The 23928-nt window shown below is 41.1% G+C and overlaps 1 protein-coding gene and 1 long non-coding RNA gene across 6 annotated transcripts in view; one reads left to right on the top strand and one right to left on the bottom strand.

Annotated features, from left to right (window-relative positions):
• Window positions 1-23928, bottom strand: part of rptor (regulatory associated protein of MTOR, complex 1) — a 206159-nt gene that overhangs the window by 59957 nt on the left and 122274 nt on the right. For 3 of the 5 annotated variants that reach the window (XM_041982370.1, XM_041982373.1, XM_041982371.1), the window contains exons 13-21: window positions 17338-17421; window positions 15188-15298; window positions 14194-14268; window positions 13976-14041; window positions 9552-9743; window positions 6618-6758; window positions 4626-4746; window positions 3205-3273; window positions 2865-3005 (exon numbers count right to left, since the gene is read on the bottom strand). In XM_041982370.1, the coding sequence (XP_041838304.1) occupies window positions 2865-3005; window positions 3205-3273; window positions 4626-4746; window positions 6618-6758; window positions 9552-9743; window positions 13976-14041; window positions 14194-14268; window positions 15188-15298; window positions 17338-17421 (1000 nt within the window). The remainder of the gene's footprint in view (window positions 1-2864; window positions 3006-3204; window positions 3274-4625; window positions 4747-6617; window positions 6759-9551; window positions 9744-13975; window positions 14042-14193; window positions 14269-15187; window positions 15299-17337; window positions 17422-23928) is intronic. The other 2 variants (XM_041982372.1, XM_041982374.1) reach the window with 1 other exon arrangement.
• Window positions 618-23666, top strand: LOC121637978. Its single transcript, XR_006009977.1, has 4 exons — window positions 618-691; window positions 6790-6796; window positions 13455-13465; window positions 23657-23666. It is a non-coding gene; the product is annotated as an uncharacterized LOC121637978 (long non-coding RNA).

Below are 23928 nucleotides of genomic sequence, written 5' to 3'. Positions count from 1 at the left end.
AGGGCAACGGCCCTCAGGGAGCAGAGTTGCTCACCCCTGACATAAACTAGTCAAATGAAAAGAAATTAAAAGAAAACAGAGAAATAATGCACATACATGCAACTGTATGCAGCTGATAACAGAGATAACAATAGAACGTTAGTGCAGTCAGTGCTTTAACGTTTAAAAAATGCTTAATAACTTAAAAACTATAAAAATTAGAAATACCCCCTCCCCCTGAAAACCCTTGCGTTTATCTTTTTTTTATGCTTGCTGTTTCACTCAGACTTGCAACCTATCCAGGGTGTACCCTGCCTCTGGCCTAGTAGCTGCTGGATAAAGCCCATTTAAGCTCTATGCCAAAGACAGATACAGAGCCTTCCGTCCATCTCTTACATCCTTCCCATGTCTAATTTGGTCTGTTTCCAGGCTCTTGTAGGTGCATCCCCCGACACTGCAAATAGAGCAGCACCATTGGAAACTGGGGGGGGGGCAGTCTTGAGCTGTATAGCGGACACAAGACCAGAGAAAGTAAAAAAGAAGACGACGACGAAGAAGAAGCTGTGAGGTATTTAATGGCTCCACAGACAGACCGTTGTATACTACGCTGCCTCTGAGAGTTCACACTATCAAGATCGCCTCCATCGTCGCCATGTTTGTTATCGTCTGAAACTGATGGCAGAACTTGGAGGTCAACTCTGAGCTCTGCACCGTATTGGCTGACAACCATGCTACCAAGTACCAGGAATTATCAGCCGATTCATGAATGTAGTTCCAGTTTGACATAGAAAGCTTTGTTAACATTCTCCTTCGTCTTAGAATCAGTCTGAGCTAATTTGACTGAATTCCACTGAAATGGAAGTGAACATGGCAGAAGAACATTTTTATATAAAACAAAAACATCTTTTAAATATTTTTTTTCTTCCATTAACTAATAATATATTCATAAAAACTTGACAGTTTGTCATAAATACTGATATTTTGGTAGGTGTTTCACACTGGAAATGTCATATGCGATGCTTGAGCAGCTCAGTGTGCTACTGTTCTATCAGCATCTATCAATCCTTCATGCTGCAGCTCTTTAAGCTGCAGGCCTGCTCTTCAGCACCACAGACAGCTCCCAGTTCCCACTAATGATCCGGCTGAGACGGAGGAGCACAGCAGCATCTCCATTCTACTATTTGTGTGAAAATATGAATAAATAAAAAAAAAAGTACCAGACTTGAGCCATATTGCTACTGACAGCCAGGAGGGAAACCATGAAACAATTTGTTGAAAATGGGACTAAGCAACAATTTAAAACTTGGAGAATAAAGTAATTGGAAGGAAGAAGATGATCATGAAACCTGTGGCCAACATCTACACAATCTTGCAGAACCTTGCACATATTTAAAAGGAAAACTGTCAAAAGCGCTCATTAACAATTGACATGTGAATAATGTGATGTGATGATAATAGTCACTAGTCTAAAATAATGAAGTAGCTGAGCAAACACTCTGCTGGATGTAAAAATCCTGAAACAAAACTAAAAAATTATGTTGTAATAAATGTCCTTCTTACTGCAATTATCCACAGAAGTATCAAGATTTTAATTAGGTTATTGTGGTATTAGAAGTTATGACTGTTCCTTTATTTTTAACATTTCTTTTACAGTCACTGACCACTTTATCAGGTCCACCTTGCAAGTACCGGGCTGGTCCTTCTTTTTCCTCCAGAACTGCCTTAACTCTTGGCATCATAGATAGAACAAGGTGTTGGAAACATTTCTCAGAGATTCTGCTACATATTAACATGACAGCATCACACAGTTGCTGCAGGTTTGTCGGCTGCATCCATGATGACAATCTCCCGTTCCACCACATCCCAAAGCTGCTCTACTGGACTGAGATCTGGTGGCTGTGGAGGCCGTTGGAGTCCAGTGAACTCATCGTCATGTTCTAGAAAACAGGTGGAGATGATTTGAGCTGTGTGACATGGTGCATTATCCTGCTACTATCCAAGGCAGGATGGGTCCATACTTTCATGATGTTTCCACCAAATTCTGAGCCTGAAATGGAGATCAGACCTGCAACGTTTCTCCATCTCCTGCCAGCAGCCTGAAGCGTTGATCCAAGGCAGGATGGATCCATGTTTCCACCAAATCCTGAGCCTACCATCTGGTTGTGGAGCTGAAATTGAGACTCATCAGACCAGCAACGTTTCTCCATCTTCTATTGTCCAGTGTTGGTGAGTCTGTGTGAATTGTAGCCTCAGTTTCCTGTTCTTAGCTGACAGGAGGCACCCGGTGTGGTCTTCTGCTGCTGTAGCCCATCTGCTTCAAGGCTGGACGTGTTGTGTGTTCAGAGATGCTGTTCTGCAGACCTTAGTTGGAACCAGTGTTTATTGGACTTCTTGTTGCCTTTCTATCATCTCCAACCAGTCTGCCCATTCTCCTCTGACATCAACAAGACATTGTGGACGAGATAACTGCTGCTCACTGGATATTTTCTCTTCTTCAGACCATTCTCTGGTTGTGTGTGAAAATCCCAGTAAATGCTCAGACCAACAACCATGCCACGTTCAAAGTCACTTCTCCTTTCTCCCTCATTCTGATGCTCCGTTTGAACTTCAGCAAGTTGTCTTCTCCATGTCTACATGACTAGATGTGTTGAGTTGCTGCCATGTGATTGGCTATTTAGCTATTTGTGTTAACAAGCAATTAAAAAAGTGTACAACGACAACAGCCTTCAGTCTTTCCTCGTCATCATTCTTTTGTTTTGCTTGATGAACCAAATAAAGATATCATCTTTCTCTTCATTTATTCCCCCCACCATAAATGAATTTCTCTCTGTCATCTGCCTTCAGTTCTTTCCTGCTCCGTTTCCCAGCATTCTCTGCACTCATACCTTCTTCATTGAGGTTGAGGTTCTGCAGGCTTTTGTTCAGATTGCGGGTCGTAGTAGCAGCTCGGATGTTGGTGTAGGAGTTGACAGATCTCAGCCGAGGGATGGCCGGGCTATCCCTTACTGGAGTCAGGTTACCGGGCTCTGGATGTCAGAGGAAAAGCACAGGGATCAGGTCAGAGCATTAATACCCAGTATCCTCCCATTCTTCTAATTCTTAATGAACTTTGCTGATCAAGGAAACTGATTCGTTCAACTTCCGTCAGGGTGCTGGATTAAAAGTAAAATTAAAGTGAACATGCAGCGTTTCTTCATAAACTTACCCCTGCAACCTTTTACACACCTGTATTTGCAGAGAAGTTTAATTCCAGCTTTAGATCCTTTGAACTTCTCCTTAAATTTAGTCTAATCCCTGTGATAGATAAATGTAGGACAGATTTAGAAAATATGTTCAGCTTCCATCTTTGTCTCGCAGGCCACATCAGCCTGATCAGAGTTTTCGTTAATTTCATTTTCTGGCTCAACTTATATTCAGTACAGTTTAGATTTATTCATACAGGACCAATACTAACTTTTGACTCCGGTAACACTGATGTATTCGTTCCTTTAAACCTGTTGTGTATACGTACTGTTGTCACAGCTTCAGCGTGTCTGTGGTATCGTCGTACTGACATGGTCATACCTGACTAAGAGCTGCTTTTCTTTATATTCTTCCTCTGCATCCCCTCATTCAAAGGTCCATTTTGCTTCAAGGGTCCATTTTGGGTTCAATGTTATTCTTCATAAACATGTTCCCTTTTGGGCTTTTCTTTTAAGGAAACACACTGAACTAAGCAACCTTTGATGAAGATCCATGAGGATAAAGCTGAACTTTCTTAAATAAGTCAAAGCTAATTTATACATATAGAACATTTCCTATATAAGGCAACCCAATATTCTGTACACGATAAAAAAAATATTAAAAATGAGATATTTAGAAAATCCTCTCTGTGATGCTCTGGTACTTGCAGACTCTTAAGGTGCATAAGGAGATCAGCACAGTCGTCAAAGCATGCTGTTTTCAATTAGAAGTATTTCCTCACCTCCTCTCAAAGACATGGAAATAGTTAATTCCATTTTTATCATTAATGCACTGCAATTTATGTCGGTTTACAACAGTCTTCTCTGCATAATTTTTAAATAGTTCACAACAAAACAGCTGGGCTTTCAGCTGGCACGAGAAACTCCAGTCCTAGCATCCTTTCACTGATTCCTGGAACATTTATGGAATCAGATTTTAAGATTTTGTTGGTTACTTTTAAAGATCTAAATGAACTCACAGCATCTTATCTAACAAAACTTTATATTCTGAGATCAAACTTAAAATACTGAGGTGACTGAGTTTTTACAACAGCTGCACCAAACTTGTGGAAAACTGCTCAGAGTTTGCACCACTCAAACTTTAGGTATTCAAATTGCTAGTTCAGACTCAACTCTTCTGACTCGAGTTAGACTTTAGTTGAGTCTGAGACCTCAATAAATTATATGTATCGTGCTGTGCTGCTTTTGTGTACTGTTTTAGATGGAAATCGCATTTACTGTAAATCACTCTGTTAACTTTGTTATTTAAAATGTGCTCTACAAGTCTCATCTTAACTTTTCACTTTACTTATTAAGGATTAAATTCCAATGAAGCTCCACACTGATCTGAAGAAGGGCTGAGTCCAACACATTTTCAAAGCCCATGTGCTTTAAAGAAAGGCGGCCATGCTGCTCAACACATACCCGCTGTGCTGGCAGGAGACGGCACTGTGTAGTTCTTCTCTTCTTCTATGAACTGGAGGGCAACGGTGCAGAAGTTGCTCTCATACTGGACCACCAGGTGACTCAGCGCTACCACCAGCTCCTGCAAAATGTCCACACAAAAGCAGCCACACACCAGGATGGTTGAGTTACGGTGAGCATTCAGTTTTTCATTTCCATCAGCACGAATTTCCTGAGTCACTGAAAGACGGGTTATTCAGAAACTAACTGGTGATATTTCATCGTAATGGCTCACTTTAATGGTCTGACTTATATCCTGTATCATCCAATTCTTTTTCACTTAGTCTAAATTCATCCCTGCTTCCCCCCTGAAGTTTCCTTATAACATCTGCTGTGCTGTGTAACTCTCAACTCTGCTGTAAAACATTGATTTTACTTGTTTACATCTTGATTTTGTAGCGATCAACGTGAATATCTTCACCTAATCACAGGAAGACCTGTTAACAATCGCTGTAAACACACCTTTGTCGCAGCTCACTTTAACATTTCAGCATCTCTGACAGCTTTGAGGTCTTCAGGAAGCAAAAACATATTTTTAGAAATACCTGTTTCATTGTTGAGGGTGGAAGGTGAACCTCTCGCCTGTCAGTGCTGTGAGGACACAGCTCCAACTGGGAGGTAATTAGCTTAGCAGCGAGCTGAGAACATGGGAAACAGTCCCTCTCCAACTAAAAATACACTTTTCAGTGCTTCTAAACATCAGAAATCTACAGACTGTGCCTCGTTGCTTGATCTGTGCAAGTTTGGTTAAGTTTCTCTTCTGTGCTGCATAAACCCTGAAAGAACTAGTTGCTAGGACAACAGTTCAATTATTTGTTTGAGCTAGAGAATTAACTTGCCATTTCTCAGAGATGATGAACGGACTTTTTCCACTGGATCCAATAACTTCTGCTGCACTGGTACACCCCCAAGTTTTCCAAAACAGCATAGAAAAATCCTCTAAGCTCAACAGAGGTCACAGATTTCAGTTGTTCTCATAAATATCCAGATATAGACAGGGAGACCACACACTGAAGCTTCTTTCCTACAGGCTGGGGATGTGCCTGGTGACATTGTTATGATGTGGGATTTATTTCAGGGAAAGTAATTATCTATATCTTCTGATTTCCTGATGGAAGTGGGTTTAGATGCACCTGAGTGGTGTGATTATTATGAAAATGGTGTCACCCATCTGCTGTGGTCTTTGCAGTTACTGCATTTCATTAAGTGACCAACAACCAAATGAGACAATGGTGCTCTCAAGTTGTCATGGCTGCACACAGCAGCCCTTCACCTTGAAGAAAAAAGTATTTTGTTTTCTTTTTTCCAATGGGGGTTGTGTGAGGTGAGTATTTTGCATCTTAACTGCAGAATAAAGCAGTCAGAGCTCTCTCAGTAAGGAGAATAAAAGACACGGAGACACGCTAAGACATGCCCAGAATAGCGCCATGCTTATTTTTTCAGTTGTTTACTTTTGTTCCAATTTTCTCAACCCATGAATATCTGTGTTGTTTTGTGTCATTGCCTGTGCTTCCCAGCAAATCCTGTCACTCACCAGCTGTGACTGGCAAGTCCACTGATTTTAATTACCATAGTAGCAACTATAAGACAATAAAAAGAGGGGAAACCTTTGCACAAGTAACACGTATCTTGATTCTGACACATCTGTAGTGATCTCATATGTCTCAGCTTTCTTTTGAGATCAAGATTATACATTCAGCCCTTGTAGTTGTGAAGATGTACTTAATTTATTTTCAGTGTGATTTTAAACAGGATGCAGAAAAAAATGTTATATAAAGTATTTCACACAACCTAACTTTAACAAACCTGTGGAATATCCCTTTAATGACACACTTACTGTCGCTTAGTTTTCAGCTTACTGCAAACAACGATCCTACCTGTATGTTACATTTTACAAGTTCCAAACTAAAACAATAGAACAAGCTGTATTTGGATGTTGTGTGCTGCAGAGACCTTGCGGACTACGGGGCTGCCATCGTTGATGAGTTGGGCCAGCATCATGGCCACATTGTGGTCGATGGTGGTGGAGTGGTCCGTCCTCTCAGCAGAGTTTCCAACAAATGTCCCCAAAGCAAAAACAGCTGCACACCTCACCTGCAGGGACACACACAGGACAAACCCTCAGGCTCTCTGTCACGCTGGTGCAATCAGACCAACACTTTGTGGTTTAAGCTTAGCTCCAAGCGTTTTGCTTTAATTCAAATAAAGATTTTGTACTTCTATCAGTATGAAGCGCAGAGAACATCAGAGCTGAAATTCTCTGCAAGCTGTGATCTTTGTCTCTGCTACTCATGACTTCTCTTCTTGCTTCACTGGATGTTTAATCTAAACTTCATCACCCAGAGAGAGTTTTTCAGGACGTACTGATTTCATACACCAAACCAAATTAAAGCCAAAAAAGGAATTTTAGTTAACCAGCTTGTGGTAGCTACAGCTGATCAGCATGTACGGTCACTGCTTTTTAATCCTGGCATGAAGTAGAGATTATAAAAAGAGGATGTTTAAGGCTCAGCAAGAACATTTGAGATGTTTTATTTCAGTTCCTAAAACCTGGAACTAAACATTGTTCTTCTATTTTTAAGCAATTAAGCCAGATAAACAACCCTGCACTTGGGTTAATCTAAATACGACTATGTGATGACAATGTACCGAACACATCAACACTCACAATGCCTATTTTTCTAGGTTTCTATTTAAAAAGCATGCATGTATTTTTATACATTTATGGTCACATATAGGGAATGATTAAATAATAAGCCACACAGCCCTGCTGCTTTGGATTGTTTATTAATTGTACATGTATATTTTCAGACGGGCTTCATTACTTCAGGAGCCAAAATCATTATTTATAGAAATAATTGGAAAAGGCAGAGAAGAGGAATCAAACATTTGCTTTTTTTAACTTTAGACAAAAACATTTCAATGTTATTAAGCTAAAAATAATTAAGATTTTCCTCAAAAAACGTAATTGTGAGCTGCTGAAAGTGTTTCTGTCTCCAGGTTTAAATAAACAGGAAAACAGAGAAAAAACTTTCCACCTGCTCAGTCTTTCAAGACGTTATTAAATTTCAATGAGGAAGTTTATTTTAAAACATTTTTGTCCAAATCCAGCGATTTTTTTTTAGGTTGAAATGACTGTTAGTCATTATAACCCCCAGTGTGTGCGTGTGATCTGTGTGACTATATGTCTATTTGTGTGTTTTAGTGACTTTCACACTACAAAATAGCAGGTCTTATCCAGTTTCTGTCTCCTCAGACTTTAGCTGAAATTTAATTAAACTCTCTGGTTACTCACACATTTCCATGCCTCTTTCATTTACTTCACTCATCTGTACGATGCTCTGGGGACGACACACGGATGTACACACAAAGTCATGTTTCCATCACAGACTTTCCGAGACCCGTCTCTGACTATTACTGTAACAAACCAAGTCTTCAGTATAAAGGTGTCCTGCTTCATATTGTGTTTTTGTCTCTGTAATGTGGCTGTGTCAATAAACGAATGTGTTTATCAGGCAAGTTTTTTTTTGTATAGCACGATTCAACAACAGGATGATAAAACACCAAACATTAAGACAAACTAAAGTATATGAATGTCTCAATAAAATGATTAATCAGTAAATGTCGCCACCATTTTTTTTAATCTCCAGCAGCATTCAAGTAAAAAATAAAAAAAAAAGAGGAAAAATGCTTGAAATGCAACTGAAAGTGTGAAAGTGTGAATCTACAGTCCTCAGGTTGAACCCTGCAAACCAAGCAGCTGCCAGGAGGGAGGGAACTCCTGCTGGAAACAGATGTTCCTGCGTGTGCAGATGTGACCGGGAACGCTGAGCGTTTGAGGTGAACGTCGGGACGAACTCCGCCCCCCCATCCCTCAGGACCACGCACGAGACCGCCAGACGCTGATTGGCTGGTTTTGTGTGTGGGTCATGATAAAAATCAATAGTAAATAAAAATGAATTGTATAAGTTTACTGAACTTTGATTGAACTTTTTCTAATTTATTTGCATTCACATGAACCCTTTTTCTCTTTACTGTATGTCCAAAAGTTATGTTGCAATCTTTAAATCTAAATTTAGGAGAATGCTGTGTAACTTTGTTCTCTCTCTCTCTTTATATATATATATATATATATATACACATACAATACACACATACGACTTGGATGAATGAGAAAACTTTTTTTATGCTGCATTGTGCTGAGAACTGTGTCGATATTGATTAGGAGTGAAACTTTTCAGTCTTGAGGACTGTCAAACATCACAATGAAAAGGACAATCTTGGAATTTTGGTCCTAAATATTTCACACGTAACATTAAAACTGTCCTGCAAAATTGATCCACTAAGAAAAAAACAAAAACACGTGAGTTACGTTTCATAAAAAGCTCAACTTCTGCCTCCTACTTCTGGGTGTATTTCAGAAAGCCGGGCTTTGGAAAAATGTTGGCTGTGGAGAACTTTGAACTGCAAGTCGGGCACAGAAATAGCTGGTATATGTCTTCTAACAAGCTGCTCTGTGTGGAATCTGCAGCCAGCCCAAAGCTCCCACACAGCTTCTACTTTAGTCTTGGAACACTTGTCAAAAGACAGAGGCTGCCTGCGGATGCTGAGCCACCCTGGGTTTGTAACGGGAGGGGGGCAGATGGGCAGAAGGGAACTTCACAATGTCAGACCTGAAAGTTGTTACAGCTGTGGGATGAAGGCAGTCTAATTCTGGGAAATATGTAACTTTGATAGACATCTGTTTTGGAATAATGAAGAAAATAATAAAATTCAGTGTCTTGATTTTTTATGGTGATTTGTTTTTGTCTCATACCAAAAAAGGCCAAACAACTTCTCCCCTCATATGCTTTCAAACGCAGCAGCACAGTGGTATAAACCTCTCACCTCAGGGATGGGGTCCGACAGCAACGTGTACAGCTTCTCATGGGCGCTGTCTCGAACGCCACACCAGCGCGCCGGGTCGAAGTTCTGCCAGATGCGGCCCAGGCAAATAGCCACCCACTGCCGGAGCAGGGGGTGGGGGTCTGACAGCTGCTCCAGGCAGTTTGCTATCAGGTTGCCCTGCAGACACGCCTCCTGGTGGAGAGAGAGAGAGAGAGAGAGAGGGGTGATGCAGAATTAAGAGCTTTTTGGTTTCTTTACATGTGTGCTTCGGACAATTCCAGAGTTTGACTTCATTAGAGAAGTTTTTAATCATCAGTGAGCAAACTTCAGGCTGATGTCAACACTGACCTTTCTGTTGTATCCTAATGCAATGACAATATCTGCATCAGGCCAGCCTGATAGAGCTCTCAGAGAGACCTTATTAGCTTGTTAGTCACCGCTAACCTGTGACCTCATGCTGCGAGATGGACAAAAGCATTTCAGCTTACAGCAGCATGACTTCTACCAACCACTCAGACATTCTCTCATTTATCTCTGCTATCAAAAGCTTGCTGCTCTGTCAAGGTCGGACACAGTCCAAAGTCTAATGGAAGAGTCAGTTTTCACTTTTAAACTTTCCCTGTGACCGATTTTTATTTTTGGCAGAGAAACGATGAGCATTATTTTCCTTCTTGATTTCAGCTGCCTTTGTGTTTCTTCTTTTCATGAGCTTTCAGAAAGGCAGCACTGAGTGACTGTAAAGGACATTCTGCCTGGTGAAAAGGTGTGTGTGTGTGTGTGTGTGTGTGAGCAACATCACAATTAGGCTAATAAAGCCATGGTTTGAGCAGCTTGTAATAGAATGATTCACATGGGGAAATGTAATGTAAGCTCTGACATGGACGAGGACGACCATCATCTTTTTTTGGATTTAAAATTCCTGTTCAAAGGTTATGAAAATCCATTTAATTTAAACACAACGTATCCTTTGACAATGTACAGATTTATATTCTGCTGAAGTCCGACTGAAATGATTCAATAAACCTATTATCAGATGGAATTATGGACATTAAATCTTGGCTTAGAAGGAATTTCCTACATTTAAATGAGGATAAAACTGAGTGTACCGTGTGGGGTGATGCCGTGATGGATGGTTCTGGCTCCTTATCTCCAACGGCCAGCTCTGCTATCAGAAATCTGGGAGTGATTTTTGATAGTTGTTTGAAATTTGATATGCAAATCAGTAATGTAGTAAAGACAAGTTTTTATTATTAGCTGGCCAAAGCGAGACCTTTTCAGTAAGTCACCAAGATTTTGAGACAGCCAACCACGCTTTTATCAGCTTTGTATGCCGGTGTCTTTAACTCTCCTCAGTCGCCTTCAACTCGCAGCTGCCTGGCTTTTAACGCAGATGACCAAGGCAAGTTTATTTGTACGGCAAATTTCATGTACACGACAATTCACAGTGCTTTACATAAAAAGCATTACAGCGGGGTGCAGGAAGCAATAACAAGTACATTAAAAACAGAAAGAAAAAAGCTCAAATAAAATAAAATGCAAGAAATAAAGTCCCAATTTAACAATTGTTTTGATAATAGGCAGCAAATAGAAAAGTTTTTAACCCTGATTTAAAATTTTCTGGGACTTTGTCCCACATGTGAGGAGCATAAGAGCTGAACTCTGCCTCTCCATGTTTAGTTCTGACTCTGGGAACAGAAAGTTGACCTGACCCTGATGACCTGGCATCTGGTTGGTTCATAACAAACCAGATCACAACCAGATGAGAACATATCACATCCGTCCTTACATCATGTCAAATGTAGGATAGATTTTAAACTTTTAATGTATGTTTTTAAAGCTCTTAACAACTACCCAACCCTGTTTATCTGAGCTTTTAATTTTTGTGATCATAGCGGGGCTTTAAAGTCATCCCACCAGCTTCTACTGAATGCACCCAGGTCTAGATGTAAACAGTTTCTCAGTTGTTGCTCTGAGTCTCAGAAATAAACTGTCCCCTGATCTGTGTCTTATATCAGATCTGGTACTTCTGAAGTCTAAATTTAAAACCCATCTATTCACCAGTGGTGTGGTGACACTTTTATCTTATTTTATTCTGTTTACTTTTTACTCTATGATGTTTTCTTTAATTACTCATTTTTATTTCTGTATTTTTAGTGTAATTGTTATTGTCTGGTTAGCTTTAATAATGTTTTATCTTAAGCAAAGTACTTTGCTGTGGTTGCTGGAAGTGTCTATACAAATAAAGTATTGATTGTTAGAATACATTTCTTGGATGCTCCTGAACGCATCATCAGTAATGTGACCTGGGGTCCTCAGGTGTTTCAACATCAGACACCCTCACCCAGGCAACCCAGCCATGGTTGATCAGACCCAGCTTGTGTTTAGGTGACATTTGCTACCCCCCATGGATCTCCTCTCCTAATCCAGAGACATCTCGAGGCTTTCTCTGCTTTCTCCGTAATGTTCTCAGTGGATCTTCTCCTCTCCCCTCCAGTGATGTCCAGAGCGCTTAAAGTTTTGTGGAGTGATTGCCCCGCAAACCTTCTACACCCCACCTCAATGGGCATGCACTTTGCCTTCCAGCCCTGATTGCGGCAATCGATGACCAACTCTTAGTATTTTGTCCTCTGTCTCTCATGGGCCTTGCCCAGACGACCCTCCTACGGCATTGTCAGCTCCATAAGGATGATGCTTTTTGTCTCCTCTGAAACCAGGAGGATGTCTGGCCTTAGGATGGTTGCAATGATGTGCTGGGGGAACTTGAGCTGTTTCTCCAGGTCGACAGCTAACTGTCAGCCCTGTGCAGTTGGCAGGAGTCCTGGTGGGTTTCTGGCTCCTGCAGTTCTTTGCAGCTGTTCTCCACCCTTTACGAAGACGATTGCCTGGGTGGTGGGGCAGGGCCGACTGCTGTTGCTGCTGATTCCCACGCTGTGTGTCTGGTATGTTAACGTAACACCAGGGTTTCCTCCAGGATTGTTTTAAACTGTGAGGGAGAATTAGTCTCCTTATTACACTTAATAAACAGCTGACTGAGGTGCTGAGAAAGTACGAAAATGTGTCACATTTGGCATTTAAAGACACAGATACCGCCACGTACCCAACCCTGCCAGCCACCGACGAAGTGTCACGTTAAACATGAGCTAAACCGGGTTCGTTGTGCATTACACATAAAGACACGCCCCCCCCCCCCCCCCCCCCCCAGTTATTCCCGCCCTGTGTCCACATTATAGGAACTATGACCAGCTGTAGTTCATAAAGCCTGCAAACACTGGTGAATGTTTGCTCATATGAACAAGAGTTTTTAATACTAAACACTGAGAAATGGATCAATAGTAAAGGAAAAAACATGGAAATGTTTTCAAGTTGCTTTAAAAAACATGGGAACATAAAAATGAGCTTCCAGTTACAGTGTGATGTAAATAAAGTTACCTACTTTGAAAGTTACTGAAAATTTCAGTGCATGTGTTAATTCTGCATGTGGCTCTTCAGCTCGCTGATGAAGCACCTGCCCAGGAGGCACCTCCTAAATAAAGAGCCTTTTACACATAGACAACATTTACAATCCTTCGTCTCCAACAAATTGAGGCATCATAACAAAAAGAAAAAAATCCTCTGTCAGCAGCAACATTTCTTAAATGCGTCAGATGGCGCTTGCGTCATTCCCTCGGCTCTGATGGAGCCTCCCAGCTGAACTCAGACAGCTGGAATATTAAAGAGGCAGCGATCTGTGGCATGTTCGCAACAGCACTGTTGCGGTAATGACTGCTGTTGTTGAAAGTAAGAGGGATAAATAATGGAGACGTGAAGCAGGCTGAGTCTCTCTGTAATGCTCAGGATCATCTATTATTTACAAAAACCTGTGGGAGAGGTAGGAGCACTCAGTTCACAGGGATATGAAAGAAGAATGGATGTTTGTGAACATGCAGCAGCTCTGATTTGTCACATCTTACATTGTAATATCATAGAGACACATGACTGAAAAACAAAAACAAAAGTAAACTAACATCCACAACTACAAAAAACCAGCGAGTAGGGCGGAGGGAGCAAAAAAAGAGGTGATGTTGGAGAAATTAATATTAGAATGACGTTTGTTCTCATTGAAATGATGAGCTACATCATCACTACATCGTAAAATTAGATGTTTGATGAGCATCAGACACAAAAGGGTTTTGGGACTGTACACCGGAGGCTGGAAGCAGGTGGAAAGGACGCCTGCAGTGATAAAGTGTCTCCACAGACGGAAACGGAGATTGCAGAAGTGACTGTTGGTGTCAGACTGTCACACAACCAATTTGTCCTAGAAATTCACAACAGGCGACAGCTCGCCTTGAAAGAAACTGGCGTTCAGGTGAGGGAAGTAAATTAATCACTCTGCTCCTGCAGGGCTTCCAGAAAGCAGCATATAAATTCAGACATGTTCGTACCTGTCCTGTGTTGTAGCTGTTGACAATAACAGCTAAAATGAAGACGGCCATAGTTCGATGCTCGGCCTGAAAGAGAGAAAATATCCATCAGCGCTCACTTTGGTTTACAACACCTCCTGTAATACAGATTCTCCCCTTTAATCCCTTTAAAGTAATCAGTTAAGCATCATAATGGAGAATCCACCACAATGGAGCACTTGCTTGCTGATGACACTCACTGGCATGTAGCTGTCAGCCAACACAGACAGGAAGTACTTGTGTCCGTTGTCTTTGACCAGGTCCGCTTGACACGACTTCACAAAAGAGAGAAGAAGAAAAGAAGCAGTTCACTCTTTAATCATTTCACAGCCATGACAAGATGCTCGAAACTATGAATAACATCATTAAACCTGTAGGAGCAGCAGAGAAAATAAAAGAACTAGCCTGTTCATTTAATATTGAACTTTTAGAATAATTTTTAAAAAGATATGTATGCTACAAGCTTCACTCTGTCTTCTGGTTTAAAATATACTTTAAAAAACAAAGCTGACAGCAAAAATCCTAAACTCTCATAACACCAAAATTACAAAGCTGAATCAGGTTCATGAACCAATTAAACTGTTTCCTGTTATCTGTGGTGGTGTATTTGCTCCTAATGTTCTGGGGTCTAGAGTGTATTCAGAGCAGGTCCAGAAACTACCATAAACTAGAATAACGTGAATCAGCCAACACAGCTGGACGAAGAAGAAGTTGACTGAACCCACTCTTGTAGCCCTGAATGAAGCATGCAGTTCCAATAAAAGCCAATAAAAGGTCATTAGACCAATTTAAATTATGTACAAAATCGTTTCCTTGTTTGGAAAGGCGCTTAAGTTTGTATATTGCCAGACTAATATGAATTAGATGTAGTTAAGACTTATGAAAAGGGGAAAAAATTAAGTTTAAATTTGCTTCATGTCTGAAAAGCTTAACAAGAAGCAATAAAATAAATTAGACTTTGTCACAGTAAAATGTGAAGATAAAAGAAAAGTCTACTTCACATTGCGTTTTAAATTCTGTCTTCTTTCATTCATTTCTAACCATGAGAAATCTTCGGTGCTGTAAATCTCTTCAAATCAAAGTTGTCAATGGAGTAAACTTTAATGAGACGGGGCTTAAAAACTTCATGTGTGTTCGTGTCTTTTTAAGTCTGTGTCAGAAAGTATTACTGGAGCTGAGTTGTGTATGACTTACACTATCCACAGCAAGGATTTTGGCCCAAATGAAAACCAGCAGTGGTCGCAGCTCTCGGGCTGAGCTCTGCAGCAGCTTCAACACGTAAGGGAAGATCCCCACAGACAAGGCCTGGAAACACACACACCACCAGCATTTATCATGTGGATAATATGTCTTCATATGTGTCCTATTCCTGAAGATATGTGAGGCTTTATTTCTTCTAGGCCGCAGTAGAAATGTAGGGCTTCCATTTTCTTTCACAAGCTTAATAAAAAAATTATTACTGAATGGAGCTGCTGGACATATCCAGTCTAATAGTTCAATTTAATGATATTCAATCAGTGTATCTGCAGTGGCAAAGGTCCTCTCTGACCATTTACAGACTTTGAATTAAGAAAATATAAATTAGTAATGTAAAAGATATTTTATCCACTCAAAAATGTTTAAGAGAAACTTCTGTGCCTTCCTTGCTCCCGACACAAGGAGAAATTTTATTTAAACACTAAAACCATCTCATCCAGCGCTCCATAATGAGCTGGAGCCATTTTAATGACAAGTTAAATAAAGTTCAAGTGGACCTCATCTTCATACAAAAGAACTGAACCAAAGAAAAGGGACAGAGTTACAGACATATCGCTTCCAGTGAACATCTAGTACATCTAAAAGTCCTGAGATTCCTCCTTTGAAAGGACTGGCAGCAGGACAAAATGTTTAATTTAAAACACCTAAATGAACAACAGCTGATTTAGGTGGGGTCCATTTTCTTATTTCCAATTTTGTACACAGACTTTAAACACAGCAACCCATTTGTTGTGTCTTTAGTATTTTTTATTTCAACAGTCTTAAGATTTAAATAATGCAAATAATTTTCATGTCCTCAAAAATTCAACACATTTCCTGTTGACAACTTTTTACTGATTAATCTAATGTTAATCTGAGGTGAAAGCAGCAGCTTGCTGCAGTAAGTGTGATCTCACTTACATTAAACACGCTGTGAAACACGCAGCATGTATTTCAGCCCTGAGATGCACTACAGATCCACACTTAAGCTCTTTTTCAACTTTATTTTTTCTTTTTCTGAGAATTAAAGGAAGCTGCTGTTAACAAATCTGGTTTCCTGGTCTTAGTATGGACCTGGAGCCAGGAGCTGGTTAGCTAAAGGCCTGTTTCACCACTGGGTTTGGGCTGATTCTTCTGCCTTGTGTTGGGGTTCCCATTCTTACTGATCTGGCCCTAAAGGGCTTGACCTGCTGCAATCCGAGTCATCACTTCCTGTGCGATTTGGCAAAAAGAACAAAGTGGCAACAGCATCATGTTTAAATATACGGTGGATTTTGTTTTTTGAAGCCACATGCCAAGAAGAAAAACAGTAGCTACGTAGCTGACGTAGCTCCACATTTCGACATAGCTAAGGCATCTACTGCTATCCGGCCAACACGTTGCCTTCGAGCTAACGGTTGGCTCTGGAAACACTACAAAGATCAGTCCCGTACCCATTGGCTTTAGATTACAGGTTAAAGGCCATTTTCTCCATATAGATCAGAAAAGAAACAAAAATTTTCTGTTCACAAACTTCTTAGTACTATTTATAATGGACGGGTGTTTGCCATGTTTTCGGTCTTTACGCTCAAATAAGTTAGTGCCCAGAATAGTGCCCTATTGTTTTAATTAGATAATTTATTTTGAACATGTAATAATCATACATAATATATTATTTAAAAAAGCAACCAGAACAGAAACTACATATTCTATTTACATATCCAAAAATAATAAAGCATGATGTGTTTTAAAGCAGGGGTGTCCAAAGTTGCTTCTCAAGGGCCGATGTCCTGCAGGTTTGGGATGTTTCCTGCTCCAGAACATCTGAATCAGATTAATGGCTCAACATGTTTGGGAGAACTGGACAACAAGCTATTGAGGAGAGCCATTTAATTTGAATTAGGTGTTGGAGCACGGAAACATGTAAAACCTGCAGGACTGCGGCCCTCAAGGACCAGAGCTGGTCACCCCTATTTTAAAGCAGTGGCTGTCATGGTTACATCTGCGTTGATGATGGCATGAGCTACTTGAGGCTGAATGACTAAAGAGGTCAAATTTCTACAAAGATGAAAATTTGACTGTTTTGGAACTGAAATTCAGCATCTAAAGACAAAAAGAGAAAAACAAACCAAACTGACGGCCCACGGCCCCAAATCCAAAAACCGTCCGAGCAGATCAAGGGCCCGCAGTCGATGCACCTGACTCAGGAGGACCTGAAAGAGAGCAGAGGTCAAAGATAAGTGAGATGAAAGGAAGAGGAAGGACAGCAGGGGAAATGGCAGAGACGATGGGGAGGTGGAGGGGAACAGGTGGCTCTCCCACCACTACTGCTGCTCACACACTGACACTAGGATGCTTTTATGTGTGTGTGTGCTCAAATGTATATGTGTGGGTGGTTGGGCGCGTCCTCTTGGCTGCCACTTTATTTGGGATCTTGGTGAGATGTTAGTTTGGGGCACTTACAAAGAGAATGTGTGGTTTACCTTACATGTATGTGATGATGCAAAGTAGTACTGATGCCAACGGAGGTCATGAAGTTACACTTGTAGCCAAGAAAGACTATTTTTAGGATGCATATGGTATGAGCTAAATATAAGGCAGGACACCGGACTATCCCCATGAGGCTGTCCCACAGTGAGTGGGAGCAAACATATGGAGCAACTGAGGCGAATGCACACAAACACACATGCAACCATCTCCACCTACACATAATCCTTGGAGACTTTGACCTTTGAGCGTGACAACAGAAACAGGAGGAGGCTGGGGGAAGACCGGCCCATGGCTGCCTCCAGCTACGAGGACAAGCGTGGGAACGTGGATGCTCGTGTGCTTGCCTGACGTAAGTGTGGAGAAAAGCCGTGGGGCAGGAAAACAATCTAAACCTCTCCTAATCCAAGAGCATTTTTTATGTGCATTATTCAGATTACATGTTCAGAAACATCCAGTCATGGGAGTGATAAAATCAAAGCTCAGAATCTGACACTTAATTTTTTCTTTTCTTTACCAAATATTTTTAATCTTAAATTCAATGACGTCACTGTTATGATGTATAGCACGACGCAAAAGACTCCATTAGAGTACGGGTAGAATGCAAGATCGATGTCGAATGACGCGTTATCTGGCAGGTGTTTTCAGTGAGTCACCTCCTAAGTTCAATAGTGCTTCTTTAAGAAAAGAAAAAAAAAAAGGGAGAAAATGGACTGAAAATCAGTAGCAACAGGTCTGATGGAAGGATGAATCCTCCCCAGAGCCCTGTGGGCTCATCTGGACAGAGAACAGAAGGTGGAAAACATCCAAAGAAGAGCTTTGGAAATCCCTTCAAGAAGTCTGGAGTACTATTCCTGAAGACTACGTAAAGAGTTCAGAATAAAGAATAAAGCTGTTTACATTCAGGCTCTTTAGAATTATACAAACGGTTTCTGTCATACAGCAGAACTGAGGGATGACTGAAGGCTTCATACAATCATTCTTTTCATTTAGTGACGCATGAATGAACAAACATGCCTGAATACGAATGATTTTCTGTTACCATGACATCACGTCTAGTAGACATTATAATCCCTTTGCCCAATCTGTTAATCCTTTTTGGATGAAACGGCTGTTGTCAAGACAACGTAGCACAGCATCTTTCTCTCCCTCTCCTCAGCTGTGTCACTCTCCCTTTCCCTCATTTTATCAAAGAGCATTATTGATGGATAAATCAAAAATCCTAATACATTAGTTTTTAATTCATATGCAACTGTTTTCCACTGTGTGCAAAACCTTATTTGCCCATCCTTGAGTATCCTTCAGATTACTTTGCATTCACAGAGTAAAGTGACACAGAGATGCTGTTGCCACCCTGCTGTGCAAAATAAACACACACATACCCTCCAGTACTCGCCAATCACTCTGCCTTTTCCTCGGCTTTTAACGGTTCCCGACAGAACTGCTGTATGGATGTGCTGCTGCTCACATCGCGCTGAGTCAGCAGAAAATTACCATTCAGCACAGACAGCTTCATGCCGCTACCATGCTGTGATATAATACAATGCCACCACTGTACAACCCTGCAGGAAGATGTTAAGAGGTGGGAGGAAGAGAGCGCAGTATCTGACGGTGCCGTCGACAAATTTAACACCACAACGAGCACAGCAGCGGCCACCGTTCCCGTCACAGGGTTTGCTGTAGGGCTGTAATAAAAAAGTTAGTCTGAAAAACACTGCACTGAAACAGCAGAAAGGGTTTTCATACTCCTCTGGTGGCAGGTCGGAAGAAAGAGCGGCTTGTGTAATAAATAACAGTAAATTAAGCCTTGGAGAAGAGAAGCTGGGAAAGGTCTCACCATAAAGAGTACAACTGTAGCAGTAATATTCCAGGCTACGGGTGGACTCATGGCAGGTGATTTGTGAGTTTAATCAAGTTTCTATTGCTGCATAATGGAAAATAAAGCCCTTTCTATGCAATGTGCAACAACGATGCCCTTATCCATCACTTCAAAGTGAAAGCATATGTTGATTCAGTTGAATTCAATTCAAAGAGCTGCACTGCAGCTTTGTATGGTGTCTGGCAACTGGTACACAAGTGGAAGTTTCAGCACAGCTAAGAACAGCGACAAGTTTGGAAATCTCAAGATCAAGAAATGATTGTCACGTTTGTTTGATAAAAGACAACATTGGTAGATTTCCAAACTTCTCCAGAAGCCATGTAGCGTTGATCTAAATGGTTGAAATCACGGTCATTGTGTGTGCAGGAGATGCTAACCCCCAACTCTCAATAACCAGCTCAAATCTGACAAACCTGATCATGAATAAATGAAAAATATTGCAGCCTGCTACATCCAGTCATAATCTTTTTGTTGGCACAAACGTAAATGACTAGCAAGCCTTCAGCCGGGTCAGAGTGTGAAAGAAATTTGACTTATTATGCTCTATATATAATATTTTAATCACAACTATAATTACTTACTTTACTATATTCATTTATAAATTGTATTTACACTGATTGTTACTATTTTACACTTTTTACATTGTACATTTTTACTCGTCATGCTTTAATTCACTTTTAAGGTTTATTCTCTTCACATACATGCTCTGTAAAAAGTTCACTATGAGGGTAAGATGACCTTTATCTGGTCCTTCCTCAGACCTTATTCAGACTGGTTCTGGTGGAAACTATGTGAGGTTGTTTTGACGCCAGCTCTTGGAGTTGTGCGTCCACTCAAGGTCTTCAGGAAGGAGGATTCTTTCTACAGAAATGTATAACTATTGTTTTTCCTCTTGCCTCCCCAGAGTCTCTCCTGACTTCATGAGAGTCGGGACGACCACTCTCAATTACTTGCAAGTAATTCTGTATTCAATACTTCTCCTGTAATAAACCTTATATACTTTTACTCAGACATAATGCTTTCTGTTTTCTTTCAGACTCTTGTCGTAGAGAAATTACCAAGAGTCTGAAAGAAAACAGAGAGCATTATGTCTGACCCGCGCCACCCTCTGCATGCAGCGTACATGCTGCTGACATCTAGGTGCAGATACTCAGAGTCCAGATGTAGAACAAACCGTTTGTTCCAGCCTCCATCAGAATAGTTTGTGATGACTTTCTGTCCCCTTTTATACACATTATTGTTCATTTTATTGTATTTAAGAATGTTGTTTTGTTTTTGTGTGGCACGTTAGGTGGTTTGATGTTTATTTGTGGTGACCTGCTGCCTGCATAAAAAAATTGACCCTCAGGGACGATAAAGTTTACCTTGAATCTTTAAACCAAAATCAGTGTATGTATTTGGGTCATCTCTTTATATAAGGTGGCCATTTCTACCTGCCTGTAGAAGACTTAAAGAACTGTAGATACATCCTGTAACTATTTCCTCCCAGGGACAACTGTGCAAACAACCTCAGCAGGAATTACACCAGAGTCTCTAGTAAGCATTACTTCTAAGGGGGGAAAAATCCATGAGCTCCACACACGTGGACAGAGTTATTGGCCAGCTGTAATTCAGACCAGTAAATGTACTCCATTGTGTCTCATATCTGTGGGATCTTGTGAATTTCAGAGCCTCTTTCAGGTTTTTTTTCCCCACTCTTGTAGATCTGAATGCAACACACTGAGCAAACACACAGAGTCCACTCAGATGTCGTGTTCACTACTGACTGGAATCAATACACACAATTACTGCAGACATTTACTGACTGCTGATCTTATCCTTTCCAGATTAAAAAAATCCAGGTGAAGTAGACTTTTATCTATTTTATTTGTTCTGTCCAGTATGAAAATAGCCTCAAATAATTTCTGAAAAAATTAAAAATAATAAAAAGATTGACAAAGTGAGAGAAAACTACAAGTGGGAGGATCTTGCAACAAAGGTTCGAACCATGGTTTGAAATTCAAAGTGAAGCGTTTTCACAACTCAGATAAATTTACTCCAATACATAATGAGAAATGAAAGCAAGAACACTGCTGTGTGAATCCTAAAAGTCTACATTCTATGCTGTGGTGTGCTGGGGGAGCAGTATCAGGTCCAAGGACTTCAGCAGGATCAATAAACGGATCCATAAGGCTGACAAAATCATTGGACACAAACTGGAGACAGTCAGAGACACGAGGTCTCCGAACAAACTGGTCTCCATCATGGACAAATCCTGACATCCACTACGCAGCACACCAGAGGGACAGCCGTCATGAAGCGGTTCAGGAAATCACTGCTTCCTTTCAAATAAACTCTTTACATTAAACCCCCCCCCTGTGTGAGAGGTGATCATCATCTCTGCACTGAACACGTAACAATCAATAATCAGAATTGTTTACAGTCTGTGTATATACAGTAGCAATTTTACTTTATTTTGTTTGTGTTTTTTGGGCTTCTCTTGTATATACTGTGTTAACGAAGTTTATTTTAATATGTTTACACATTTCTTATACATCATATCTGCTCTTTATTTTTTCTCTGACGGATGCTGTGACAGGAAAACTACTCCTCCTTCACTCATCACCACCTTGTCTTCAGATTTTCTGTCCCCTTCCTTCTTTTACATAATGGTTTGATCCTTGTCTCCCTTGCATGTGATTGGCTGCATGACGTTCCCATCAAACAAAAGAGCCGTCCCACAGACTGAAGATTCAGCTTTCCCTTGCGGGAGTCGGCTCTTCTCGTTCGCTACACACACATCACTAAATCACCCACCAAAGTTACTGGAAGTTTACATTTAAACCCACCAAAATGTATTTCAATCCACATTTGTTGGCTTGGTGGGTGTTAGCTTAGAACCCTGACTGCTACCCTTCTTTAAAATCAATCTAAACGAAGTGAAAAGAATGTCTGACCAATCAAGAGTTTGAGATTCTTTAAATAAATAATGGCCACTGCTGTATCCTCTGAGCTACTGAGCTGTGAAACCATCTGGGTTGTTGAACCAGCAATGTAACCTGTTAAGGAACCATTCATTCTAAAAGGTTTCTACAAGATTTGGAGCAACACTTGCTGCCATCATCGTGTTGTTTTGTTTTTTTTTTCCAGGAGAAGCTTTGAATATCTCAGCAACCCAATGTAAAACAACGTCCAGCTCACTTACAGGATAACAGTAATAAAGCAAGTGGATTTATGTAAATTCAGCAAGAATGTGAATCTTTATTACATTTCACATCTGCTTGTCTCCTCTGTCAGTGATATAACAGGTGATAAATGATGAACAAGGACAAGCTGGACAGAAGGAGTTGAGAAGAAAGATCAGAGAGGGGGAGTCCGGTTACAAGAGGAAGATGGAGGAGCAGCTGCAGCAGCAGAACATCAGTGTGGTGTGGAGAAGCTTGAAAACTATCTCAGGCTTCAAAATGCCCCAGGCTGAGGGGGACCTTAATTGGGCTAACAATCCAAATCTGCATTTCAACAGGTTTGATCAAGAACCCAGTCGTCTCCCCACGCAGCTGCATTCAAACACCTTGACACCTGGACTACCCCCACAGCCCTTCACACCACTGGCTCATTCTACCATCACAGCACTCCACATCTCCTTGGACTCAGCCACCCTCCCAGCACAGAGAACCTCCTCTTCTTTACAGCAGCCCAGGTGAAAAAGGAGCTCAGGAGGATCAAGGCGAAAAAAGCTGCTGGACCAGATCATCCTGCACAGATGAACTATGTGGAGCTATAAAGCATGTCTTCAACCTGAGCCTTAAGCTGAAGGTGGTACCACAGCTCTGGAAGACCTCCTGTGTGGTACCAGTGCCAAATACATCTCCTGCCAGAGAACTCAGCAGCTAAAGGCCGGTGGCTCTAACATCCCATCTGATGAAGACAATGGAGAGACTGATCCTGCAACACCTCTGCTCCATGGTGGGATCCTCCATGGACCCTCTGCTGTTTGCCTACCAGCCTGGCATCGGAGTAGAAGACGGGGTCATCTTCCTGCTACATCGTGCTCTGGCTCAGCCCGGCAGCACTGTGAGAATCATGCTTCTTGATTTCTCTAGTACCTCCAACACCATCCAGTCGGTGCTCCTGAAAGCCAAACTGGAGAGGGTTGGGGTGGACTTTCATTTGGCAGAGTGGATTCTGCACTATCTCACTAACCAGCCCCAGTTTGAGAGCCCGAGACTGTTGTGTCTGTCCCCCACGAGACAGTCTTGGCCCAGTTTCTCTTCACCAGCTACACTGCAGACTTCAGACACAACATGGACATCTGTGTTTGGCAGAAGTTCTTAGATGAATCTGCGATCGTCGGACTGATCACTGAGGATGACGC

This window comes from Melanotaenia boesemani, chromosome 4 (assembly GCF_017639745.1).
Source record: "Melanotaenia boesemani isolate fMelBoe1 chromosome 4, fMelBoe1.pri, whole genome shotgun sequence".
Taxonomy (NCBI): domain Eukaryota; kingdom Metazoa; phylum Chordata; class Actinopteri; order Atheriniformes; family Melanotaeniidae; genus Melanotaenia; species Melanotaenia boesemani.
This window is presented reverse-complemented; position numbering and strand designations above follow the sequence as displayed.